At 42.5% G+C, this 19,064-nt stretch overlaps 1 protein-coding gene across 4 annotated transcripts in view; it reads right to left on the bottom strand.

Moving 5' to 3' along the window:
* tgfbr1b (transforming growth factor, beta receptor 1 b) overlaps positions 1-19,064 on the bottom strand; it is an 84,790-nt gene that overhangs the window by 18,464 nt on the left and 47,262 nt on the right. For all 4 annotated transcript variants that reach the window (XM_068032216.1, XM_068032218.1, XM_068032219.1 and 1 more), the window contains 4 exons: positions 16,729-16,971; positions 11,485-11,715; positions 6,697-6,864; positions 6,160-6,316 (listed from right to left, as the gene is read on the bottom strand). In XM_068032216.1, the coding sequence (XP_067888317.1) occupies positions 6,160-6,316; positions 6,697-6,864; positions 11,485-11,715; positions 16,729-16,971 (799 nt within the window). The remainder of the gene's footprint in view (positions 1-6,159; positions 6,317-6,696; positions 6,865-11,484; positions 11,716-16,728; positions 16,972-19,064) is intronic.

Genomic DNA, 19,064 nt, shown 5'->3' with positions numbered 1-19,064 from the left:
TAAGAGAGAGATGAGGAGGAATTTCTTCTCTCAGAGGGTTGTTTATCTTTGGAATTCTCTACCCCAGAGAGCAGTAGAAGCTGGGTCATTGAATACATTCAGGGCCGTGTTCAACAGATTTTTGATTTACAGGGGAGTCGAGGGTTGGGGGGAGGGGGCAGGCAGAAAAGTGGAGCTGAGGCCACGATTATATCAGCCATGATCTTTCTGAATGGCAGAGTAAGCTCAGGGACCAAATGACCCACTCCTGTTCCTATTTCTTATGTTATGATTTGGAAAAAGGGAGGACAATATTTGAATTTGTGACTCATGTTAGAACCAACTACATAGGAAAGAGCAGGATGTAAAGGAAGTCTGATCATAAAACAGGATTTCAAATGTAGCAATTTCATTACTTCCAGCTACTGGAGCTAGGCCAGACAGGGAGAAATTTATTTATTTTTTATTTAGAGATACAGCACTGAAAGAGGCCCTTCGGCCCACTGAGTCTATGCTGACCAACAACCACCCATTTATACTAACCCTGCAATAATCCCGTATTCCCTACCACCTACCTACACTAGGGGCAATTTACAATGGCCAATTTACCTATCAACCCGCAAGTCTTTGGCTGTGGGAGGAAACCGGAGCACCCGGCGGCGAAAACCCACGCGGTCACTGGGAGAACTTGCAAACTCCGCACAGGCAGTACCCAGAATTGAACCCAGGTCCCTGGAGCTGTGAGGCTGCGGTGCTAACCACTGCGCCACTGTGCCACCCAACACAAATGCACAATTGATCCTGTCCTTAAGAGTATTCGATGTGATGTTGGTTAACGGACAGGACAAATAAGTGACCTGAATGCTAGAGAAGACTTGGGAAACAGAGACCATAACTTAATTAATTCACATTAAAAAAAAAGATCGAAGATACGCGAGTTGGATGAGAAAATAGCTAACCTCAACTCCACTTTCCCGCTTACCCCAGATATCTTTCGACTCCCTTGTTTGTCAAGAATGAAAAGGGATTGAATCCAGATTAACAGGTTAGCAGAAAAGCAAATCAGAACAGATCAGATCAGCAGTGGGAAATATTCAATTAAGAAGTGGATAAAATACATTCCAAGCAGGAACAAAGAGGTGCATCATAGGATAGGATTCCACAGGAAGAGCGGAGTAAAATGACGTTTTAATAAAAAAAAGAACGTTGAAAGGGGAAGATACAGAACAGAGATAAATACAGAAAGGAAGCCTGTATCCATCATTAGCACATGGAATTATTTCATCTCATCCCAGATTAGTTTGCCTCTGTAAATCTGATGTATTATAGTGACGGTTACCGTTACCTTTAGACTGAAGTGGGTTAACAACTTACATTTATATACGGACATACGAATTAGGAGCAGGAGTAGGCCATTTGGCCCCTTCGAGCCTGCTCCGCCATTTATGATCATGGCTGATTGGACTGTGGCCTCAACTCCACTTTCCTGCCTACCCCAGATACCTTTTGACTCCCTTGTTTATCAAGAATTTATCTACCTTTGCCTTAAAACTATTCAAAGATTGTCTCCAACACTCTATGGGGAACAGAGTTCCAAAGACTCTCAACCATCTGAGAAAAATTTCTCCTCATCTCGGTCTTAAATGGGCGACCCTCTTATTGTTAAACTGTGTCCCCTAATTCTAGTATCTCTCACAAGAGGAAACATTCTTTCAGCATCCACCCTGTCAAGTCCTCTCAGGAACTTATATTTTCAATAATATCACCTCTCATTCTTCTAAACTCCAATAGATAGAGACCCAACCTGTCCAACCTTTCTTCAGAAGATAATGCCACCCCCCCCATCCCAGGTATCAGTCAAGTGAACTGCCTCTAATGCACGTATACCCTTTCTTAAATAAGGGGACCCAAAACTGTACACAGTACTCCAGATGTGGTCTCACCAATACCCTATAAAACTATGGCAAAACATCTCTACTTTTATATTCTATTCCCTTTGCAATAAACGACAACATTCCATTTGCCTTCCTAATCACTTGCTGTATCTGCATACCAATCTTTTGTGATTCATGTACCAGGACACCCAGATCCCTTTGTACTTCAGAGTTCTGCAATCTCTCTCCATTTAAATAATATGCTGCTTTAGTATTCTTCCTGCCGAAGTGGATAAGTTCACTTTCCCACATCATACTCCAATTGCCAGATTTCTGCCCACTCACTTAACCCATCTATATCCCTTTGCAGACTCCTTATGTCCTCTTCACAACTTACTTTCTTACCTATCTTTGTGTCATCAGCAAATTTAGCAACCATCATCCCTTCATCCAAGTCATTGATATAAATAGTTGAGGACCCAGCACTGATCCCTGTGGCACTCCACTAGTCATCTTGCCAACCCAAAAATGATCCATTTATGCCTTCTGTCTGTTTCCTGTTAGCTAAACAATCCTCTATTCATGTTAATATGTTACCCCCAATGCCATGAGCTCTTACTTTGCTTAGTAACCTTTGATGTGGCACCTTGTCAAATGCATTCTGGAAATCTAAGTATAGTACATCCACAGGTTTCCATGTTATTTGTTATTTCCTCAAAGAATTCCAATAAATTAGTCAAGCTTGATTTCCCTTTTTTTAAACCATGTTGACTCTGCCTGATTGCACTGAGATTTTCTAAATGCCCCACTATAACCTGCTTAATAATAGATTCCAGCATTTTCCCTGTGACAGATATTAAGCTAACTGGCCTGTAGTTTCCTGCTTTCAGTCTCCCACCTTTCTTGAACAGAGAAGTCACATTCGCTATTTTCCAATCTGGTGGGACCTTTCCCGAATCTAGGGAACTTTGGAAAAATTAAAACCAATGCATCTACTATTTCAGCAGCCACTTCTTTTAAGGCTCTAGGATGAAGTCCACTAGGACCTGGGGACTTATCAGCTTTTAGTTCTAATAATTTGGCCAGTACCCTTTCCCTGGTGATGGTAATTGTTTTAAGTTCCCCCCTCCCTTTCAACGTCTGATTCACAATTATTCCTGGGATTTTATTTGTATCCTCTACAGCGAAGACAGATGCAAAATATCTGTTCAATTCATCCGCCATCTCCTTAATTTTTATGAACTCCCCTGACTCTCTCTCTGGAGGACCAATGCTCACTTTATTTACTCTTTTCCTTTTTAAATACCTGTAGAAACTCTTAACGATCTGGTTTGATATTTCTAGCTAGCTTTCTCTCGTACTCCAATTTCTCCCTCATTAACCTTTCGTCAATCTTTGCTGTTCTTTATATTCTGCCCTGCCACTCATCTTTGCAGAATTATATGCTGTTTCTTTCAATTTGATATCATCTTTAACTTCCTTAGTTAGCCACAGATGAAGCATCCTTCCTTTAGAGTCTTTCTTTCTCACTGGAATGTATTTTTTCCTAAACATTTGGAAATATCTCCTTACATGTCTGCCACTGCATCTCTACTGACCTATCCCTTAACCTAATTTCTCAGTTTACTTTGGTCAGCTCTGCCTTCATGCCCTTATAATTGCTCTTATTTAAGTTTAACACTAGTCTTAGATTCGCCCTTCTCTCCCTCAAACTGAATATGAAATTCGATCTAGGGGCTACCTAGGAGCACCTTTACTATGAGGTAATTAATTAATCATGTCTCATTGTGCAGTAGCAGATCTAGTATAGCCTGCTCACTGGTTAGCTCTAGAACGTGTTGCTCCAAGAAACTGTCCCGAATATACTCAATGAACTCATCATCCAGGCTACCTTTGTCAATCTGATTTGTACAATCTACATGTAGATTAAAACCACCCATGATTATCGTCATACCTTTCTCACAAGCCCCCATTATTTCATCCTAGATACCCCATCCGACAGTGTGGTTACTGTTAGGGGGCCTATAAACCACTCCCACAACTGACTTACCTTTACTATTTCGCATCTCTACCCAAACTGATTCTACATCTTGACCTCCAGAACGAAGGTCATCTCTCTCTATTGTACCTATGTCATCCTTAATTAACAGAGCTTTCAACTTTTCCTAGCTTCCAGTCCTTTCTAAATGCCATGTATGCTTGAATATTCAGGTCCCAATCCATGTCATCTTGCAGCCATGTCTCTGTAATGGCTATCAGATCATACGTATTTATTACTATTTGCGCTGTCAATTCATCTGCTTTGTTACGAATGCTAAGTGCATTCAGATACATAGCCTTTATCCAGTAGTTTTTGTAACCTTTGCTAGTGCACTTAGCTTTGTACACTCTGTCCCTTCCTGTCACACTCCAATCATCATTTCCCTTATTGCTGCCAAGCTCTCTTGCCTTGCCTTCTCTATTTTATCACACCTTCTCAATCCTGATCCCTCGCCCTCACTATTTAGTTTAAAGCCCTCTCTATCGCCCTAGTTATAGGACCCACCTGAACACTGGTCCCAGCACAGTTCAGGTGAAGAACGACCCAACAGTACAGCTCCCAATTTCTCCAGTACTGGTGCCAGTGCCCCACAAATCGAAACCCATTTCTTGCACACCAATCTTTGAGAGTTTAACTCTCTCATCTTATTTACCCTATGCCAATTTGCTCATGGCTCAGGTAATAATCCAGAGATTATTACCTTTGAGGTTCTGCTTTTTATCTAGACCCTAGCCGCTCATACTCCCTCAGCAAAACCTCTTTCCTAGTTCTACCTATGTCATTGGCATCTATGTGGACCATGATCACTGGATCCTAACCTCCCACTGAAAGTTCTTCTCCAGCCCAGAGCAGATGTCCCAAACCCTGGCACCGGGCAGGCAACACAGCCGTCTGGACTCTCGCTCTCGGCTGCAGAGAACTGTGTTTATCCCCCAACAATGCTATCTCCTACTACCACTACATTCCTATTAACACCACCCCCCCCACCCCCTTGCACTTGAATGGCTTCTGTGCCATGGTCAGTTTACTCATTCACCTTGCAGCCCCCACTTTCATCCTTACAGGCTGAAAGAACCTCGAACCTGTTAGACAATTGCAAAGGCTGAAGTCCCTCCACTTCTACGTTCTGGGTCCCCATAACTGCCTCACTCGCAGTCACACCCTCCTGTCCCTGATCATGGACCAAATCAGAAGACCCTACCCTAAGGGGCTTGACCACCTCCTGGTACAAAGTGCCCAGGTAACTTTCCCCCTCCCTGATGTGTCGCAGTGTCTGCAGCTCGACCTCCAGCTCAAACTCTGAGCCAGAGTTCTTGCAGCCGCAGGCACGTACTGCAGACGTGTTTGCCCTGGATCACACTGGCATCCAGGGAGTTCCCACATCATACAGTCGCAACACATCACCTGTCCTTCCATTTTTATTATGTGATAAATTAGTTTATTTTTTACCTTATCACCCTACTACTCCCAATAAGCTTTATTACCACTAGTAAACTTCGCTAATACTAATAAAACCTTACAATTACTGATAAATTACCTCAGTTTTGAAAGATAAGTGAGCAAATTATCAAAATACTCACTAGCCAAACAACATACGACTTTCCTGTGATGCCACACCTCGAGTTCCTGCGTTGTTTTTAAACTCCCTCCCTCTCCCCCCGATGTGCTCTGCTGCTCCCGGAGTTCCTGCGCTGTTTTTAAACTCACTGTCTCCCTCTCTTCTCCCCACCCCCCCAATGTGCACCTTTAACATAGGAAAACAACCCAAGGCGCTTCATAGGAGCGTAGTCAGACAAAGACCGACACTGAACCAAAGGAAGAAATATTGGGAGGTGCAACTAAAAGCTTGGTTAAAGAGGTAGGTTTTAATGAGTGTCTTAAAGGAAGAGAGAGGTGGAGATGTTTAGTAAAGGAATTCCAGAGCTTGGAGCCTAAAAGGCCGAAGGCGTAACCACCGATGGTGGGGCAAAGGCAGTGAGTGAAGCATAAAAGACTGCAGTAAACAGACCGCACACATAAGTCCCCACCTACCTGCGGGCAATCCCACAGGAGATACATTAGAATTTTTTAAAATCATATTTGCACAGTTATTTAACTGGTGAGGCAGAACACGGGGAGAAAAATAGCACTCTTCAGGGGAAAAAACACACTCATAGGTTGTCCCTCAAATACACTACAAACCTGGGACATTCAGTGTAATGCTTATAGTTATTTCACAAATCCAAGCTTACAGAATGTAGGCGCATGCATTTATACATGCTTTACCTTTTTGTTCCCACTCTGTGATTTGGAGCAATATCAATCGTATCTGTGGCTGAATCGTGCCTTACTGCCAATCCTAAATCTGCAATGCAGCAAGTTCCATTCTTCTTTACTAGAATGTTTTTTGATTTCAGATCTCTGTGAGCAATGGCAGGTTTTCCTGTGGAAAGGAGTGGTTTTCACATTAGAACGCAAACAGAGTTTGAAAAAAACACCTTCTTCTGGGAATTGGACTGGTTCTACACAGACGCTAATTAAACATTCACAAAATATTACTATACCACCAGAGGACTCCTGCACCAGTCATGCATATTTACAAAAGCAACTTTCCATGCATTATGGATTTAAGCCTATTATTCAACACTGGCAATTCTAGTAATATTTCAAATACACAAAATAACTATTGATGTCCTTTTAAGAAGCACCTGCTCATTTTTTCTACATGTTCTTTTAAAACAGAAGGGACTATTTGATCTTGGAAATCCTGATCCTATTGTGTAAAGCGGAAAGTTTGTAACAAATGCAAGTTCACATCCTTACCTTGTGTACCAACAATCTCCATATGCAAGTGTGCAAGTCCACTGGCTGTGGAAAGTGCCAGTTTAATCATTCCTTCCACAGTAATGGTGTACCTGTTCAAATAGTCAAACAGGGAGCCATGTTCATGATAATCGGATACCAGCCACAGCTGTGTCCAGGTCCCATTGTCTGAAGACAGGAGGAGAAAATGTTAGTTAATAATTCTAAACAAGCAACACCAAGGTAATTGCGTTCCTGTGTGAACAGGCATAATTTAATTTTAGCACCTGACTGGATGTGCAAAATAAGCACTTAAATTGTGGTTTATTTAGGACAAAAACATTTCATAAAGTCAAGCGCAGGTAAAGAAAGAAGTTTAGCTTATTCTTCCAGAAAAGGTCAGACTGCTTATGCGATATCCAGTACTGGTTGAGTAGAAACTTCCTCCAATTAAGATTAGATTAGATTAGAGATACAGCACTGAAACAGGCCCTTCGGCCCACCGAGTCTGTGCCGACCATCAACCACCCATTTTTACTAATCCTACATTAATCCCATATTCCTACCAAACATCCCCACCTGTCCCTATATTTCCCTACCACCTACCTATACTAGTGACAATTTATAATGGCCAATTTACCTATCAACCTGCAAGTCTTTTGGCTTGTGGGAGGAAACCGGAGCACCCGGAGAAAACCCACGCAGACACAGGGAGAACTTGCAAACTCCACACAGGCAGTACCCGGAATCGAACCCGGGTCCCTGGAGCTGTGAGGCTGCGGTGCTAACCACTGCGCCACTGTGCAATATTGGAAAGAACGAGGCCTGCTCCAAACTCCATCCTTCTCCCTAGCAACTGAGATTAAACCAGTCTGTTTGTAACCTTGTTATCATACTTGACCCCAAGATGAGCTTCCGACCACATATTGATACCATCACTAAGACTGCCTTTTTCACCTGCATAACATTGCCTGTCTAAGCTCATTTGCTGCCGAAACCCTCATTCATACCTTTGTTACTTCTAGGCTTGACTATTCCAATGCTCTCCTTCCTGACTGGTCTCCCACAGTCTACCCTCCGTAAACTTGAGGTCAACCAAACTCTGCTACTCATGTCACTCGCACAAAGTTCCAATCATCTATCACCCCTGTGCTCGCTGACCGACACTGACTCCAGGTCGAGCAATCTTGATTTTAAAATTCTCATCCTTGTTTTCCAATCCCTCCAAGGCCTCACTCCTCCCTATCTCTGTAATCCCCTCCAGCCCCACAACCCTCAGATATCTGGGCTAATTTAAGTCTGGCCTCCAGAGCATCCCTGATTTTAATCGTTCCACCAATGGTGGCTGTGCTTTCATTTGCCTAGGCCCTATGCTCTAGAATTCCCTCCCTATACCTCTCCACTTCTCAAATGAGCTTTCCTCCTTTAAGATAATCCTTCAAACCTATATCTCTTTGACCAAGCTTTTGGTCATCTGACCTTAATACCTCATGTCGCTCGGTGTCATATTTTGTTTTATAATGCTCCTGTGAATTGCTTTTGGACGTTTTATTATGTTAAAGGCTCAATATAAGTACAAGTTGTTTTTGTGGTTAAATCCACACGAGGATTCACTACTATAGGTCAAACATACAAGGCTTTAAGATACCCATATTCCTGTCCAAGCTCATATATACTGTAACGTTTCATACATATGAACATATGAATTAGGACTAGGCCACTTGGCCCATCGAGCCTGCTCTGCCATTCAATAAGTTCATGGCTGATCTGATTGTAACCTCAACTCCACATGCCCACCTACCCCTGATAATCTTTCCACCCACTCCCCCCCCCCCCCCTTGCTCATCAAGAATCTATCTACCTCTGCCTTAAAAATATTCAAAGACTCTGCTTCCACTGCCTTTTGAGGAAGGGAGTTCCAAAGACTCACGACCCTCAGAGAAAAAAAATTTCTCCTCATCTGTCTTAAACGGGCGATCCCTTATTTTTAACTAGTGACCCCTAGTTCTAGATTCTCTCACAAAGGGAAAACATCATTTCCACATCCATAAGGTTCCTCAGGATCTTATATGTTTCAATCAAGTCGCCTCTTACTCTTCTAAACTCCAGCAGATACAAGCCCAGCCTGTCCAACCTTTCCTCATAAGACAACCTGCCCATTCAGGGTATTAGTCTAGTAAACCTTCTCTGAACCACTTTTACATCCTTCCTTAAATAAGGAGACCAGTACTGTACACAGTACCCCAGATGTGGTCTCACCAATGCCCTGTATAACTGAAGCATAAGCTCCCTACTTTTGTATTCAATTCCCCTCGCGATAAACGATAACATTCTATTAGCTTTCCTAATTACTTGCTGAACCTGCATACTAACCTTTGCGATTCATGCACTAAGACACCCAGATCCCTCTGCATCTCAGAGCTCTGCAATCTCTCACCATTTAGATAATATGCTTCTTTTTTTCATTCTTCCAGCCAAAATGGACAATTTCACATTTTCTCACATTATACTCCATTTGTCAGGTCTTTGCCCACTCACTTAACCTATCTATATCCCTTTGCAGCCTCATGTCCTCTTCACAACTTACTTTCCTATCTACCTTTGTGTCATCAGCAAATTTAGCAACCATACCTTTGGTCCCTTCATCCAAGTCATTTATATACATTCTAAAAAGTTGAGGCCCCAGCACTGATCACTGTGGACACCACTTGTTACATCTTGCCAACCAGAAAATTACCCATTTATGCCTACTCTCTGTTGCCTGTCAGCCAGCCAATCTTCTATCCGTGCCAATATATGTTACCCCCTACACCATGAGCTTTTATTTTCCACAATAACTTTTGATGTGGCATCTTATCAAATGCTTTCTGGAAATCTACTGGTTCCCCTTTATCCACAGCATATGTTACTTCTTCAAAGAAGTCCAATAAATTGGTTAAACATGATTTCCTCATCAGAATTCCTAGATTCAGAATGCTTCACAAATTAACAGTTTGAGGTTTTTGGACTGAAAGGGGGAAGAGTTTGAACACTCATCTTACATTTCCAATGATAAATTAGGTCAAATTGTTATGTTATCCTTAACAGGAGAAATTACTGCGTATAATGAATTTCAATGTACAGACCTGACCAGAGCCTGAGAAACTGAATAAAACTAATATATTCATTTTGGTAGGAACAATGAGGACAGGCAATATAAAATAAAATGGTACACTTTTAAAAGGGGTGCAGGAGCAGAGAGATTTGCAGTGCACATACACAAATCTTTGAAGATGGCAGGATAAGTTGAGAAGGCATACGGGTTCCTTGGTTTTACAAAGAGGCATAGAATACAACAGCAATGCTAAACCATAATAGCACATTGGTAAGGTCCCAGCTGGACTATCGTGGCTAATTCTGGGCACCACACTTTAAGCAGGTCAAGGGCTTAGAGAGGACACAGGAGATTTGCACTAGAGTAGTACCAGGGTGAAAGAATTCAGCAACTTGGAGAGACTAGAGAAATTGGGATGTTCTTCTTAGAGCAGAGAATGAGAGATTTGATAAGTATTCAAAATCATGAAGGGTTTTCTAGAGTAAATAAGGAGAAACTGCTTACAATTACAAAAAGGTTGGTAACCAGTGGACATAGATTTAAGACAAAAGAACTGGAGGGGAAAACATTTTCTGCATGATGTTATGATCTGGAATGTATTGCCCGGAGAAAGCAGTTTCAATAATAACTAACTTACATAATGGAACTGAATAAAAACTTCTAGTGGGAAAATTTTCAGGGCCATGAGAAAGGAGCAGGGGAGTGGGACAGCTCACTCAAAGAGCCCCATCAGACACAATGGGCCAATGGTCACCTTCTGTGCTGTAACATTCAATGATATAAAGAAAAATTGGTCAGCCATTCAATTGCTCTTGATTCAATCCCTATTTTCAGCCAGCTCCTGCTGTAACGGAACATCACAGAATGTTGGGATGTGTTGCAAGAGGTACAACATAAATCCGGAGGGGTCGCTTTAAAACTGTACTTGACCCTACTGAGATGACATCTAGCATACTGTGTCTAGTTTAGGTCTCCTCATTTCAAATGGTTATTGGAGGGGGTACAGAGAAGGGCTACATGAATCATCTCAGAATTTAAGGGAATGATACATAAAGGATAATTGACTCTCCTGGACAACAAAGGAAAATGGAAACTGCAGGAGGAACTTATTTTATTATAAGGATGGTGAGTATGTGGAACAAACTACTGTCAGTTAGTGAAAGAAGAAACCTTAATGGGTTTCAAAGAATTAGACTGGCTCCAGTCAACAAATAGGACTCAGGGTTATTAGAAACTCACCAAGGGAATACTGTGGATAGGTGGGCGAGATGGACCATCAGCCTCTCCTGCCTGAAACTGTTAGTCTGTTACTTGCACTGTATTTAGAACTGAAAACGCCCCTGTTATGTACTATGTGCTGGCTCTCTCATTACTCTACAGCACTGCTTGACCATCCTCTTTCTCTCAACTAAGGCAAAGGCAAGAGTAGAAATAATTAGCACTGGATTCACTTACTTCAATTTAGCAGATGTAGAGACATAGGAAATGCAGGTTTCAGCAGTGCCCCCTCTTTAGTAAGTTACATAGCATTATCCAAGAGATAGCTAGGATTTTCTTTACCCCTTACTCCGATACGTTTATCAAGTTAAAATACACGCACTCTCAAATTACTGATTTTAATCTTACATGGAGGAGCAAACCACAACTACAAAACAATTATGGGCACTATACTTAGTAACTCAGTATCAGCACAGCAAATGAAAATAGTTTTTCACCTTTGTTATCTGCTGCAATAAACCCAAGAATATTTTCATGGCGCAACATCACAGTCTGGTAAATTTCTGCTTCACGAAACCATGACCTTTCTTCACGAGAAGAGAAAATCTTTACTGCAACTTCTTCACCTCGCCACTTCCCTCGCCAGACTTCTCCAAACCGGCCTTTACCTATACTTTCTTGCAGTACAATTGTTCTTGCAATTGTTCTTTGCACAAGTAAAGGCAGTCCTGAAATATTGAGAGGAATAATCAGTTAGTAATTAGGCAACACAATAGGCTGAACAATGTTTCCATCCTGATATTTAATCTGTTTTTTCAAACTAGCTTACTAACGAACATTGGATTACTAACACATCTCTCTCTTATTCCTTACAGTTCAACCAACTTTGATGCAATAGGATCAATGTTAACTACGTAAGAGTTTCAGCATTAACTTAAAAAGTTAAACAAATGCTGTAGCTCATCAAACTACAATGCACAGATACAGAAGGCTGATGTATATTTAATTTAAAAATACTTAAAAGCTCAAGTTACATGCAGTATTTAGAACATTAGTGAATTATTAGTTGTACTAGTTTTTGAAAATGTTCACCTCCCACAAAGATGGTTCCTTGCCCTGTTAAAATGAATGGGAATTTTCACTTCAAACAACAGATGCCAATTCCTTCAACACTGAGGTGACAAAAGTATCGGTGCTCTCCTATAATTGTGGCCACCCCTTGATCTCACCTTCTTCTTGGCCTATTTACTCCCCTAGTCTTATTCATCTCTGACCACTGTTATATTCTTCAACATCAAATCTCCAAATCCCTTCTTGTGCATCCAACCATGGGGGAATAAACCTCCAAGTTGCTACTAACAACTTCACTTTCAAATTCCCAACTCCTTAGCCTTGCCCTTCCATTCGCCATTATAACTTCGGCAATTGTCACCTTGCTCAAGCACTACTTCAAGAGAAGCTTTGATGCCCTTATCCCACCAAAACCTTCAAGGCCTCCCTGATCATTCTCAACCCAACTCTAGCCATGGTTCCCATTTTCATTTCCTCGAATCTAAGGTGCGACACCCTGGACATTTCTAAGTGGTTTAGCCATCCATCACCAGATCTTGCAGGACCACAATAGGCTGAAGAATCCCAAAAAATCAAATGCAAGCAGAGCTCCAGTCATTGAAAAAAGAAAAGTAAAAATTCAGAACAAACTGAGCTGAGAGATGGACAATGTGCTAATGAGTTTTAAACTCATAACTTAAACTTTTATATGTGGGATCAAGTTTACACATGTACACTTGTACATGCATATCTTGTACATGTTACACATGTGTATCTACCACATTAATACCTGTGCTGTCAGACTGCTCATCCAGTGTCCAGTCTTGGATGAACCACAATTCCTCCAGCTAAAGAAAGGGAAGACTGAAGCCATCACCTTCAGTACCTGCTCCAAACTTTATCTCTTGGCTTTGGAAAAAGGACAAGGAACGAACTAGAGTAAGGATAATTAACTGGTGGAAAGCTACCTTCAATGGGGTAAGAATGGATCTGACCCAGATAAATTGGAATCAAAGGTTGGCAGGAAAAACAGCAACTGAACAATGGGCTGCCGTCAAAGAGATAGTTCAGGCACAGTCAAGGTATATTCTCACGCAGGGGAAAGGTAGGACAAACAAATCGAGAGCTCCCTGGATGGCGAAACAAATAGAGATTAAGAAGAAAAAGTGTGCTTATGACAGATGTCAGGTGTATAATACAACTGAGAACCAGGCTGAATATAGAGCGTTCAGAAAGGAATTGAAAAAACAAATAAGAGAAGCAAAGACAGAGTACGAGAAGAGACTGGCAGCTAACATAAAAGGGAATCCAAAAGTTTTCTATAGGCATATAAATAGTAAAAGGGTGGTAAAGAGAGAAGTGGGGTCGATTAGAGACCAAAAAGGGGTTTTATGCATGGAGGCATAGACATGGTTGAGGTATTAAATGAATGCTTTGCAACTGTCTTTAACAAGATGCAGCAACCCAGGCAATGGTGAAAGAAGAGTTAATTCAGACATTATAAGGGTTTAAAATTGATAAGATGGAGGTATTGGATAGGCCGTCTGTACTTAAAATAGATAAGGCACTAAGACCAGATGAGATGCATCCAAGGATACGGAGGGAAGCAACAATGGAAATTGTAGACGCACTGGCCTTAATTTTCCAATCTTCTTTGGACTCGAGGGTGGTACCAGAGGACTGGAGAATTGCAAATGTAACAGCCATGTTTAAAAAAGGGTGTAAAGATAAGCTCAGCAATTATGAGGCAGCCAGTTTAACCTCAATGGTGGGCAAGCCTCGAGAAACGATAATTCCGGATAAAATTAAATAATAGTCAATTGGACAAATGCGGGTTAATTAAGGAAAGCCAGCACGGAGTTGTTGAGGGCAGGTCGTGTTTAACTAAATTCCTTGAGTTTTTTTGATGAGGTAATAGTGGGGGTTGGTGAAGGCAATGCTGTTGATGTGGTGTATGTGGACTTTCAGAAGGCATTTGATAAAGTGCCACATAACAGACTTGTCGGCAAAGTTGGAGCTCATGGAATAAAAGGGACAGTCGCAACATGAATACCAAATTGACCAAGTGACAGGAAAGAGTGTGTAGTGGTTAATGGTTGTTTTTCGGATTGGAGGATGGTTTATTTTGAAATTCCCCAGGGGTCGCTGTTAGGTCCCCTGCTTTTCCTGATATATATTAATTACCTAGACCTTGGTGTTACAGGGCACAATTTCAACATTTACAGATGATATAAAACTTGGAAGTATTGCGAACTGTGAGGAGGATAGTGTAGAACTTCAAAAAGGACAGACAGGTTGCCGGAATGGGTGGACAAGTGGCAGATGAAACTTAACACAGAGAAGTGTGAAATGATTAATTTTGGTAGGAAGAACACGAAGAGACAATATAAACTAAAAGGTACAATTCTAAAGGGGGTGCAAGAGCAGAGGGACCTAGTGTATATGTGCATAAATCATTAAATGTGGCAGGACAAGTTGTGAGCGTGGTTAATAAAGCACACAGCATCCTAGGCTTTAACAATAGGAGCATAAGTACAAAAGCAAGGAAGTTAAACTAAACACTGATTCAGCCTCAAATTGTGTCCAGTTCTGGGCACTACACTTTAGGAAGGATGTGAAGGCATTAGAGAGGGTGCAGAAAAGGTTCACAAGAATGGTTCCAGGGATGAGAAACTTCAGTTATGTAGATAGATTGGAGAAGTTGGGACTGTTTTCCTTGGAGAAGAGGTTGAGAGGAGATTTGATAGAGGTATTCAAAATCATGAAGGGTCTGGACAGCGTCGAGAGGGAAAAACTGCTCCCATTGGTGGAAGGATCAAGAACCAGAGGGCACAGATTTAATTAAAGTAATTGGCAAAAGAAACAACGGTGACATGAAGAAAAACATTTTCACGCAGCGAGTGGCAACGATCTGAAATGCACTGCCTGAAAACATGGTGGAGGCAGTTTCAATCGAGACATCCCACAGCGAGTTGGATTATCATCTGTAAAGGAAGATTGTGCAGGGCTATTGGGAGAAGGCAATGGAGTGGCACTAAGTGAATTTCTCCTTTAGAGAGCCAGCAAAAACTATATGAGCCAAATGGCCTCCTTCCATGCTGTAACCATTCTATGATTCTTATTCAACGATTCCATTTCCCTTCCTCGTCATTGGTTCAGCCTGAACCAGACTGTTTACAACCTGTCTTGTTCAGCCCCGCAGTGAGCTTCCATGCCCACGTCCTCACAATTACAAAGACTGCCAATATTCAGCTTTGTAAACACCTCCCACTGCCCTACTTCAGCCCACCTATTAATGAAACTCACATCCACGATTTGTTGTTTTCCAACTCTACTACACCAACGCTTTTCTGGCCAGTGCTCCACCTTTCGTAAACATCAGCTCATTCAAATGTCTGCGGCCTGTATCCTTCCAGAACAAACTCTCCATCACCTATCGCATGCCATTGCTAGCCTAAGTTGGCTCTGATGCTTTAACCTTAAAATTCTCATCTCTGAGCTTGTATCCTTCCATAGCTTCACCACCAACCAACCCCCTACCCTTCCAACCTCCTCCAGCTCTACCACTTTCATTATTTCTTTCAATGTAGACTTTTGTGCATTCCGCCACTCACTTCATGTTAGTGGTTATGCCATCTGCTGCCAAGGTCCTACTCTATGAAATTCTCTCCCTAATCCCATTTGCCTCTCCACCTCTTCAGACCCACTTCAAACCCACCTCTTTGAATTCAAGCTTTTGATCACCCCTCCTAATATCTCTTCTTTTGCATCGTAAATGCCTCTGAGCATTTTTCTACATTGGTTGGTTGGCATCCTTCCATCTACGAAAGATGTTGGACATGCAGCAAACAATCCATTTAAGTGGGGTGTCTTTTTTTGCTGCAACCTTTCTGATGGTTGTGAAGGTCAATCCTCGAGAGGCAGGTTCTGCCACAAGTGCTGCACGTGAAGCTGCCAAGTGACGCAGTGTGTTGTTGTTTTGGACGTTGACGCCTGTTGCCAAACTGCTATAGCAACCTTTCTACACAAGAGGCAGCATATAAATGCATAGGGTTATTGTTGTCGACCTCCGTTATCCTCTCGGGTTCAGGTTTGAAGCAGTTTCTGCTGTGCCTTGCTAACACTGAGATCCCAAGCCAGTATTACTTGCTTGTGGGACCAACTCAGTTTAGTGAACTTTTGAGTGAGTGCCAGAAAAGAAAATTAAGCTGATAAAGCCATGAATGCCAGGTACTGCCCTGTGCCATCAGTCCAACTATTTTGTTCCCATTGTCACTAGTTGTGCTGCTGACAAGGAGCTAATGCATTAAATATTTCACCTCAAATACATGGCAGGACTTACTATTTCAAAAACAACACTGAGGTAAAAAGATTGCCAAAATTGCAGGACTGAAGTATAAAAACAATGCAGCTTCAACGCATTTCACATGTAAATATACAATAGCAAACTTGGCGGGGGTGGGTGGTGCGGGGCGGGGGGAACAGGTAATTCTGGAAATGCACAGAACAGTCAGTAACTAGCCAGTGAAAGACAAATGCAGTGAAAGACAAATGGCAGGTCAACTTTTCAGTTCTAATGAAGGATAATGCAATGCTGTGTTTTTCCAGCATTTTCATCCAGTTTGGATTTCTGGCTTTTGCAGTACCAATCACCCCCACCTTTTATTCGTAATATAAAAGTGCAGCCTTACCTGAACCAGATCCTGAGGTGGTCATGTCATAAATTAGATCTTTGAGAGTGGTACCCTCAGAAATGAAAGGATGATCTAAGGAGGGATCTTCTTCATGGGGAACACGGTGATGAATGACCGTGCGATTATGAAAAAAATAGAAGGTCACCATCAGTAAAATGCAAACCACACAAACAGGTCCAGCGATGACTGCTGCTAATTCCACGGGCCCCAAATTTAACCAAGGAGGCTCTGCTGGAGTCACTAGGAACAAAAGCACAAATAGAATTGCAAAGTTAAACAGCAAGAACTGTGCTAGATTTTTGCAATTTATAGAAATCATTTGTTTATTATACCCAAGTACATTCCTTTGGCTAAACACAGAACATGATTCTGCATTACGTGCCATAGTGAATAACATTTTGCTAGACTGCAACTTCTCAATGATGGGGGGGCCAACGAGAACTCTGAAAAATTGCTTTAAAAAAGCGGACCCCTAGCTATAGCTCTCAGAGGTATGGTACAACGTACATCAAACTAACTTATACAAGCAATGAATGGGTCACCACTGTATCTTACAGGGAAGAAGAGGGTTTCATACATTGTAATGGATTAATCTTGTCCTTGATTAGCTTTATTTTTTCCAGAAGTCACATCTGCAGCTGCTGAAAAAGTTGTATTTCCTACACTTCCATACATGAAGCCACTGGATCAAAAACACAATTTCTAAATTTGCAGATGACACCAAATCTTTTTGCAGCAGTGGGGGGTGGGGGGGCAGGTGGTGGTAGGATAGTCAATACTGAGGAGGACTGCAACAAATTACAGGGTGATATTAACAAACCTGTGGAATGGGCAAATAATTGGGAAATGAATTTCAACACGGATAACTGAGCTGAGAACAGAAAGTGCCAGAAATACTCAGCAGATCTGGCAGCATCTGTGTAGAGAGAGGCAGAGTTAACGTTTCAGGTCTGCGACCCTTCATCAGAACTGGCAAAAGTTACAAATGCAACAGTTTGAGCAAGTGATGGTTGGCAGGGGGGTGGAAAAGAGAAAGAAGAAAAATGAGGAAGGACTGTGCGAGGATGGAAGGGGGAAGAGATTAAATGACAGGTGCCATGGAACAGAATGCAAATGGAGTGCTAAATAGTTGTAGCGAAAGACAAAGCACGGGTCCAGAAACTATAGCTTCCCAGCTCATAATCCCGCAACCCCAAACAGCCCGCTTCTATCTCCTTCCTAAAATCCACAAACAGGACTGTCACAGTAGACCAATCGTTTCAGCCTGTTCCTGCCACCCTGTACTTATTTCCTCGTATCTTGATTCTACTTTTTCTCCCCTTGTCCAGTCTCTTCCCACCTACATCTGTGACTCTTCTGACGCCCTACATCATTTTGACAGTTTCCAGTTTCCTGGCCCTGTCTCGTCTTCACTATGGACATCCAATCTCTCTACACCTCCATCCCCCACCAGGATGGTCTGAGGGCTCTCCGCTTCTTCATTGAACAGAGGCCCAACCAGTCCCCATCTACCACCACCTTCACAACTCCACCCAACGTCCTCAAAATAAAAGGTGTTGCTCTGCGTACCCACATGGGTTACAGCTATGCCTGTCATGCCTGTCTCTATGTGGGATAGGTCGAACATTCCTTGTTCTAATCCTACATAGGCTCCCTTCCCCAGCTCTTTTTCCGGTACATTGATGATTGTATCAGTGCTGCTTCCTGCTCTCGCCCCGAACTGGAAAACTTCAACTTTGCTACCAATTTCCACCCTTCTCTCACCTTCACATGGTCCATCTGACACTTCCCTTCCTCGACTTCTCTATGGACTCCATCTCTGGGGATAGGCTGTCCACTAGTATTTATTACAAGCCCACCAACTCCCACGGCTACCTTGACTGCACTTCCTTACACCCTGCCTCCTGTAAGAATTCCATTCCATTCTCCCAGTTTCTCCGTCTCTGATGCAACCTTCCACAACAGCGCCTCTGATATGTTTCCTCAACCGAGGATTCCCCCGCACTGTGGCTGACAGTGCCCTCGACCGTGTCTGACCCATTTCCCGCACTTCTGCCCTCACCCCTTCCCCTCCCTCCCAGAACAGTGATAGGGTTCCTCTCGTCCTCACTTTCCACCCCACCAGCCTCCACATCCAAAGGATTATCCTCTGCCTTTTCCAGTGTAATGCCACCACCAAACACATCTTCCTCTCCCTTTGTCAGCATTCCAAAGGGACTGTTCCCTCCACTCCCCCATCACCCCTGACAGCTCTTCCCTTTCCCACAGCACCTTGCAATGCAAGCGCAGGAAGTGTAATACCAACCCTTTTACCTCCGCTCTCCTCACCATAC

Source organism: Heterodontus francisci, chromosome 5 (genome assembly GCF_036365525.1).
Source record: "Heterodontus francisci isolate sHetFra1 chromosome 5, sHetFra1.hap1, whole genome shotgun sequence".
In the NCBI taxonomy this organism is placed as follows: Eukaryota; Metazoa; Chordata; class Chondrichthyes; order Heterodontiformes; family Heterodontidae; genus Heterodontus; species Heterodontus francisci.
The sequence above is the reverse complement of the archived record's forward strand: the minus strand, read 5'-3'. Positions and strand labels throughout refer to the sequence as shown.